The 8393-nt window shown below is 48.9% G+C and overlaps 1 protein-coding gene across 1 annotated transcript; it reads right to left on the bottom strand.

Moving 5' to 3' along the window:
• Positions 1-239: 239 nt before the first annotated feature.
• CDIPT (CDP-diacylglycerol--inositol 3-phosphatidyltransferase) lies at positions 240-8267 on the bottom strand. The gene is made up of 6 exons (XM_079951184.1): positions 7810-8267; positions 6527-6661; positions 5096-5249; positions 4681-4762; positions 2450-2531; positions 240-2356 (listed from the first exon to the last, which is right to left on the bottom strand). Exons 1-6 carry the CDS (start codon positions 7850-7852, stop codon positions 2205-2207), a joined length of 648 nt encoding a protein of 215 aa, XP_079807310.1. The 5' UTR covers positions 7853-8267; the 3' UTR covers positions 240-2204.
• Between the last annotated feature and the right edge of the window lie 126 nt (positions 8268-8393).

The following is an 8393-nucleotide window of genomic DNA, read 5'->3' on the forward strand; positions in this document are numbered from 1 at the left end:
CCCACATAATCAAGATTGTGCAGTTTGATCAACCTCATCCGTGAGATTAGGATCCAGGACCAAATCTAAGCATACAGAGCACTGTGAGCACTTGACCATGTTGACTTTCTCAACCCTTTCAGAATGCAGTTAAATTCAGAGCTGGGAACTGTGGCTGAGCAACCCGCCCCCAACAAACCAGTTATTCTTCAAGATCCTTATATCAAACCTCCCACCAAATTAAAAACACACACAATCAGATGGTTACACAGTTGTCTTTATTACAGCAACTCCCACTCCGTTGAGAGAGGGGGTGTCTTATTGCACCAAGTCTTAATTTTTAAAAACCTACATACAAATTACACACCACTGGGGGTTGTGAGGGTGTGGCAGTGACGCTGCGAAGGAGAGGAGAGGACATGGCAAGGTAACAACTGCTCCCCATACGGCAGGAGACAGCGCGCGACAATCCACAGAAGCAATAATTACCCTCAGCACCTGTGCGTCCCTCTGCCCCCACCGCACCATTTGGATGAAGGAAGTTTCTAGCAAATAATAATCTAGTTTGGCTCAATATATGAAGACATGGGGCAGGTTTCCCGAAGTTGGTCTGCTCCAATACAGCTGCCAAGTCCTTAGTGCCACTTCAGGTCCTTAATGTGGTTTTTCTAAGATGGCCGCCAAATCCCATCTCCACAGTCCCCTTCATCAGTCACCTCTATCTCCTCTTGTCAAAAGAAGAACTGGCTTTTGTGGGGAGCTGAGAGAAGGAAGCTTTAAAGTGGATATCGGGAACCTTTAGCCCTCTAGATGATGCTGAACTACAACTCTCATAATCCCAGGCCATGCTTGCTGGAGCTGATGGGAGTTGCAGTTCAGCAACATCTGGAGGGCCAAAGGCCCTACTTAGTCTTAGGAGTGGCTAGGATGGCTACCATGTCACTGTAAACCTAGCCATCACTGATAACAACAACAACAAAAATCACATGGAGGAAAACAGAACTGTGGTGTGATATGGCAACTTATGTTCATGCACAAATGATTGAGGAAAGGGAAAAGAGGAAGACAGGTGTGCAAGGACAGGACCCAGAATATCTCAGGGAACTACCAAGAACTCAGAAATAGGGGGAGAAACCCACAAATAATTGCCCTGCCTTCAGAGGAAGAAAGGACAGAGAAGCCAGACTGGGCAAGATGGCTGCTAAACTGCCCAATGTTTACCTCACATTCGAATTCTACTGCACTCTTTCAAAATTGCACATGCATGATTGAGGGGGAAAGAACAGCCAATCTCAACTATGGTCAGTCCGAAATTGCGTGCAAAGAAGGTGGGGAAAGTTGTGTGAAGAAACAGCGGGCCAAGGTAATGTTCAATAGCAATGCTACAAAATGGCTCCTCTATGCCCTGTGCTCCTCCAGGGTATTTAGAAGCCTACAGCTCCATGTAGCAAAAACAGCCAACAACAGCAGAAAAAGGAATGCAGATGCTCTCACAATGACAGAAAAGAGAATCTGGGAGCAGGATCCAAATGGCTGTTTACGGCCAAGCATGTCTAAGCAACATGGACCATCGGCTAAAAGTAGATGCAGAAATTTACAGCCAGAGATAATCTTAAAATGGATAATACTGCACACAGACCTCAAGCCTCAATGGGGCTTCTTTCCCAAGAACCTAGGATAGTCATTTTCAAATGTATAATCCAAATAAAATGGCCACCAACTGGCCAATTCATTCACTGCCCAGGCCTAGATATACTTGGGAATTTGGAGAATGATATGGCCTCCTAACTCAAGAGCAATACTTCCACGCACTTTTGGGAAACGAAAAGGTACTTCTTTTGTGGCTGAATTTTGTCCTGCCCCACCCAAATATACAGCAAGTTTTGAAGCACAGAACCAAAAAGCTGGAAACGAAGGTCTATTTAGCTGCCCTCAAAATGGCCGATCCAATCCCTCCTTTTCAGCCCACAGGCGAAGTCAATATTCCGCCCTACCAGCCAATCTTCTCCTAAGTGCAAAGCATCATGGGAATGCAGGAGGGAGCCGGGAGGAGCAGGACGTATTCCCATCATCCTATACATTCGTGGGAAGGTGGGGTCATCGCATCAAGCAAGAGCTGTGAAAGTGGAGTGGCTAACCCTGTCACGGCGAGGGATGGTAAGCTGGTCCCACTGCAAGCGTGAAAGGGAGTGATGCTCCTGCCCCTCCGCTGGGGTCGTTTGACGCTACTTCCTCTTTGCGCGTTCCGCGACATCCAGAGCAGCCATATTGCACGAGGCGCAGATCAGGTGGACCAGGCTGATGAGGCTCTTGGTGATGGCGATGGGGGCAGAAACCCACAGGACTAGGCGGTAGAGACCAGCCTGTCCGGGCAGGACTGGAAAAATAAAAAAGGGGTGGGGGTAAGGAAGGAGTCCTTTGAAATCCCCTTTGACCCCTAGGCATCGTCCCTCTGGCTTAGGATACTCACTTTCTGGTCCTTCCCCAAAACACAGCAAATAGAGCATGCAGTAGAAGAGCTCATTCCCAGCGCACATGATGAAGAGAACAGTCTGGAAGGAGGAAGAGGAGGAGAAACCATGTCAAACCAGGCCAGAGAAAAAAGAGCAAAGAGAAGCTACCTGAGTTGTCCCCTGCACACATAAGAATGTCAGCTCTGTTTGGCTGCTAGCTTATTCAAAAACGTATGCAGACTGCAATCACCACTAAATTAGCTTACAAGCATGCAGTACAGCATCATGTACGTACTGTATTTTTTGCTCTATAAGACTCACTTTTTCCCTCCTAAAAAGTAAGGGGGATGTGTGCATCTTATGGAGTGAATGCAGGCTGCGCAGCTATCCCAGAAGCCAGAACAGCAAGACGGATTGCTGCTTTCACTGCGCAGCGATCCCTCTTGCTGTTCTGGCTTCTGAGATTCAGAATATTTTTTTTCTTGTTTTCCTCCTCCAAAAACTAGGTGCGTCTTGTGGTCTGGTGCATCTTATAGAGCGAAAAATACGGTAAGTACCACTGGTACTACTAATACTACAATCCAAGAGGGCATAGCTGTCAACTTTTCCCTTTTCTTGCAAGGAATCCTATTCGGAATAAGGGAATTTCCCTTAAAAAAAGGGAAACTATGTCAAGAGGGAAACAAAGTTAATATAAGTAGCAGGCACATTATCCCAGTGGTTGGATACTCTCAACACTTTGCAGAAAAGGGCAGCCTTGGCCTGCCGTCTGATGACCAACAATGAAGGAGTCAGGTGGGTTCTCTAGGAAGAGAGCTCTATTGCTTTGATGCCATCATAGAGAAGTCCCTGATCCCTCGGGGCAGGGACCCTGAGGGAGATCTTAAGATACAGACAGCTTCATATGGGAAGCTGGACTTGGAGGTGCATGACAACTACTGCCCAGCTGCAAATATCCCCTTTCTGGGCATATTTCAAGGTGCTCAGGAGAGGGATGATCATGCAGCTCCAGATGTTTCAGGAGGAAATGGATTATCTAGACATCTTCCAGCTTGGTTTCAGGCCTTGTTTGGGGAATGAAGCTGCGTTTGGTCAACTTCTGTTGTTTTTCCAGCTACAGCCATTTCTGGGTAGAGATAGCCTGGCTACAGCAACACTAATAACCTTCTGACTGGATTACTGCAATGCACTCTATGTGGGGCTGCTGTTGAAGACTACTCAGAAACAACTTTGATTTTGTTTTGGCACTAGCTTAAGACCTGGTTAATTTGCTCAGGCATTCTGGAATTGTTATCCTTATCAACTTAATAGTGTAGCTACTGGCCCCTGTGTTTTAAGTTTATTTACTGTCTTTATCCACTTTTGATTTGCAACTGGGATTGCTTTAATGATCTGCATATCCCATCCTGAGATCATTTGATATAAAGTGCATTACAAACAATCCTGGAACCAGATGACTTAGGGCTTTAAAAGATCCAAAAGAGCCCTTTAAAAAAATCAGGCCTTGAAACTGACTGGAAGCCAATGGAGACGCTGCAGAAGTGAAATATGAAACACTCTCCCAAACACTTTCCAAACTTTTAAAATATGATACAACAGCCACAAACCCTCTTCGAGCAGACAGCTAAATCTGCAGGCGACCGAGTGGAAATTAAATCCCCCATAGTTCATTGCGTACTGCGGTATATTTTTTAATGACAATGAATGGACCCTCCCTTTCTGTTCATACTTTTCAAGAAGGCTTCCAAATACAAGATTTGGAGTGGAGAGTGGGGCAGAACTAGGAGAGAGGGAGGGATCTCCCAATATTGAGAGACTCTCTGATGGTGGAGGGGAATGAATGGGGCAGTATTTTGCCTTTGAGGAAATGGGATAGCAAGCGATATTTCTATTTTGATTCCAAGGGGAAAGGGCCCGTAGGAAGCAGTGGAAATAGAAAATTATTCAATTACACCAGCCTTGCACCAACAATTCTGATTTCTTTTGCCTTTACTGAAAGATCTGGGTGGGGTTTCACACTACGGCCCCCCCACACCAATCTTCTTGCTTTATTTGTTTTGTCATTTGTTCAATAAAGCTTTTGAACATACTTTTTTTTTTAAGGGATGGAAGCCTGGAGAAATGTAGTAGGAACAGTTCAGAGAGAGGGAGAGGGAGTTCAGAGCGAGGGAGCAGGAGAGAGAGACAGTTCAGAGAGAAGGAGAGAGAGTTCAGAGAGAGGGAGAGTTCTAAATAAATTATCACTCACCCGGGAGCTGTAATACACCCGCAGGATTGGATTCCCTGACAAGTCGATGGTCTTGTGGCTCTCCCCACCTTTTACCACGGTGCTGGTGGGAGCAGAGAAGGTAGTTAAAATGGGAGCCAGGAGTGCTCAGCCCCTCTTCCCTTCCACGCCTCTCTATCCCAGCAGGGGAGGCACCATAGCTGAGCGGCAGAGGATCTGGGTTGTTTGCAAAAGACCCCAGGTTTGGTCTCCGGCACCTCCAGTTAAAAGGAATAGGCAGATGGGTGATACGAAAGGCTCCCTTTCAGCCCGAGACCCTGCCGCGAGTCACAGCAGGCGAGGCTGAGCCAGACCTGGACATCATTGTCCAATATTGTACAAGGCAACTTCTGATGCCGCCATCGAGGGCAGAGTCCCTCCTTTCCCCAGCTGGTACCTGTGGAGATGGAGCCAGTGGGAGGCGACGTCAAGGCTCATGCTGAGTTGGAACCAAAGGGCAGATTCAGGGTAGAGCATAGCAAGGTTCACCAGCAGGCACATGGTGGCGCAGCGGTCTGTCAGCATGTCCAGCATGGCGCCAAAGCGGGTGCCTGGGAAGAACAGCGCACATTAGAAAGGCAAGGGCACTGTAAACCAATGGGGAGGAAGCTATGCATACAGTAGAGACTGCAGCCACACGTCACCCGCAACCCATCAAAATTTTAAGGCATATATTCCCTGTTTAGGGAAGTTTTTAATATTTAATGCTGTATTGTTTTTAACACTTGATTGGAAGCCGCCCAGAGTGGCTGGGGAAACTCAGCCAGATGGGCGGGGTATAAATAATAAATTAATTATTATTATTATTATTATTATTATTATAATATTGTGGCTTGCTATGTGCTTGACAAGTTTTTGCTGCCCCGGGCAGGTGACGGGCACAGGTGGCTGTGCTTCTGCTGGGAGGCCAAGAGTTCTGTGGTCCAGGCAGGCACACTTGAAAACAACAGGTTTCAGTGTGCAGCTTACACAGACGGAAAGTAACGAGAGCCTTGTGAAACCTTCCCATCTCAGCAAGAAAAACTCAGTCTATTTGGACACGCTTCCTTTTGGCTACAGTCGTGGATCTGGAGGGTTTTACCCAGAGCCAGGCATTATTCCTGTCGATTTCTGGAAGGGAGGGTGAGGCAAAGAGTAGCACTGCGTTGCAAGAGGAAGTGGGGTGGGGAACATTGCACAAAGGAGCCTCCTTCTTTGTGGCTGCTGCTGGCAGGGGAGGTTCAGGCAGGCAGTGCCTTGTTGCAGCAGCAGCAGCAAAGTACAGATCTGAGGACGGGTGAGACTGAGTGATAGCTCCTTGCCTGCTGCCACCCAGTGAGCTCAAACCTGAACCAAGCTTTGAGGCAGGGACCTTGTAGCTCATACTCTTAAGCAACACGGCAACCTCAGTCGTCTTCTGAGGACGGAATGCAGCTCAGCAGTGGGAGACATGCTGCCCACACAGGAGGCCTCAGGCGCATCCTCCAGCATCTTCACCTAATAAGGGGACATTTAGCCAGGCTTCTGCCTGAGACTATAGAGAGCTGCTGCCACCATTCAAAGCAGACAGGACTGAAATAGATGGACCAGTGATCTAACTCTGTGTGGGACAGCTTCATCTCCTCATATATGTGCTCCTTGACTCTCTCTCTTTTTCTTCAAACTGACTGCATTACACCACAACAAATTGTTACATACCATACAGAATGCATACATGCCATGCATTTAAAAGCACCCCAAAAGAATCCTGGGAACTATAGTTTGCCGCTCACAAAGCCATGTGCTTTCAGTGCATGGCTTGTATGAGCCACCCTGTAGCCCTCTCTGCCTTGAGGCGAACAAGCCTTACCTTGGTCCAGGGCCCGAGCCGCATAGCCATCGAAGGCATCAAGGAAACCACTTAGGAGGTAAAAGAAGGATGCTATTATGTGGGAGGTTGGCATAAAATAGAATGCGATAAAAGCGAAGATTATGCGGGCATAACCTGCAAAGGACAAGGAAGCAAAATGAGACTTTGTCCTGGAATCTTTTAACCCCCAAGCCCTGCAGCCCTCAGAAAACTGGGGAAATGGGTCGTGCAAATTCTAGTTGGTTCCCCTCCTTTGCTACCCACAACCCCACCTCCCCAGATATCTAGGCAAGAGTCAAAGATCAGTAACATTTCCTTCAGGAGTGTTGAAGAGGAGAAACAAACTCCCTATTTTAGAAACACCCTTTTCCTCTTTTGTTTTTGGCACTGAAAGCTACAATCAACTGTAAGAAATGAAAGGGTCCAGACTGAGCCTACAAGAGACAGGTGAGTCACTTGCCTGCCTGTCACATCTGATCTGGAGGAGACAGTCCAGATGCTGATGCTGCTGCTGCCTTCAGCTGCAGATTAACACTTGTGAAAATAACAGGGCAGGAAATAGACGGGAGTGTTGAAGCAGAAGGCCCGGAGGCAAGGCAAAGGAGGCGGGGAAGGGGCCGGAGCACGAGGCACTTCTCAGCTTTTACCAAGCGAGATCAGACCAAAGGTCGATCTAGTCCGGCATCGGCACCCGGTTTTCCAGGCTGCATTCGGGAAGTCTGTAAACGAAGCATGAAGGCAAGGAGCCTTCACCCACCTGTGTCTGTCTCCCAGCACCGGGATTTGGAGCTCTTACTGCTTCTGAACATCTCGAGAGGCCCAGAACTAGGTCAGGTCTCCTGGGCCAGGCCTGTCCTCCCTGGAAGAGCATCACAGCAGCCCACCCTAAGCACGTTTACACAGAAGCGACTCCCCCAGTGCAGTTCAGCTGGGTTGATGAGGCTCTTCCCGGGGCTCATGGATTACACCATTAGCCACAGCAGGGCTGCCTCATCGAGATTAATGGGCGTGACTAACGAGGCCCCCATTCATTCCAGCCGGTCTACTCATTCAGGATGCGAACACACACACACACCATCCATTTAAAGCATCCTTAAAGCACATATGAATCCTGGGAACGGTGGTTTGCAAGGGCTAAAAAGTCCGTGCCGGGTAAACTACACTTCCCAGCATTTCGGGGAGGCTTTTAAGTGCGCTTTTAAGTGGATGGGGCGCGCGCAGCCCGACGTGTTTCAGGATCGCAGCCTCCTCCTCTCCCGCGCCCGGCACCCCGGGGAACGTACCGATGAGGTTGGGGACGAAGAGGAAGATGTTTTCTTGCTTCATCTCGCGGCCAGCTGTTGCTCCGGCGGCGGAACCTCCTTGCAAACCCCGCTCCAGCCCCGATGCAACGCTCGGACCACGCAGCGCCCACCCGCTGCAGGAGCCCCTCGTACTCCGCTCTTTCTCTTCCTCACGATGGACTCGGAGACTCCCGCTCCCCGCTTTCTGCCTTCCTGCTTTGGCCCAATGCACGCAGCTTCCCCCGGTTTCCGCAACCTTCAGCTACTCTGTTCAGGTTCGGAAAGGAAAATGTCTGCCTGTCTCTTTAAAAACTGCGCTCCCGCCCCTTCCCCGGGGAAGAGGGACATTTCGGAACGCCAATGGTTTCGTCTCCGTACGCTCCCCTGCCGGCTTTCGTTTTGGTGTAGCCCCACCAACAAGAAGCCGGGCTAGAAGGACCACTTCTCCTCGTCTTCTTCCTGTGATTTATGGTTACTCCGCTCCTAGAGCGTTCGGAGGACCGAGGCTTCAGAAAAGCTCCATTTAGTAGAGAGAGTCGGGCGAACAGCCGCCGACATGGAGGTTGGCTTTGGAGCGCTTCCGG

This window comes from Podarcis cretensis (assembly GCF_951804945.1).
Source record: "Podarcis cretensis genome assembly, chromosome: 13".
Classification (NCBI taxonomy): domain Eukaryota; kingdom Metazoa; phylum Chordata; class Lepidosauria; order Squamata; family Lacertidae; genus Podarcis; species Podarcis cretensis.

Coding starts and splice junctions, on each gene's coding strand:
- CDIPT (XM_079951184.1), bottom strand. CDS start 7,852: ATGAAGCAAGAAAACATCTTCCTCTTCGTCCCCAACCTCATCG. Junction 6,662..7,809: donor CTTCGTCCCCAACCTCATCG/GTACGTTCCCCG, acceptor TGTCCTTTGCAG/GTTATGCCCGCATAATCTTC. Junction 2,532..4,680: donor GGGTGTATTACAGCTCCCGG/GTGAGTGATAAT, acceptor TCCTCCTTCCAG/ACTGTTCTCTTCATCATGTG.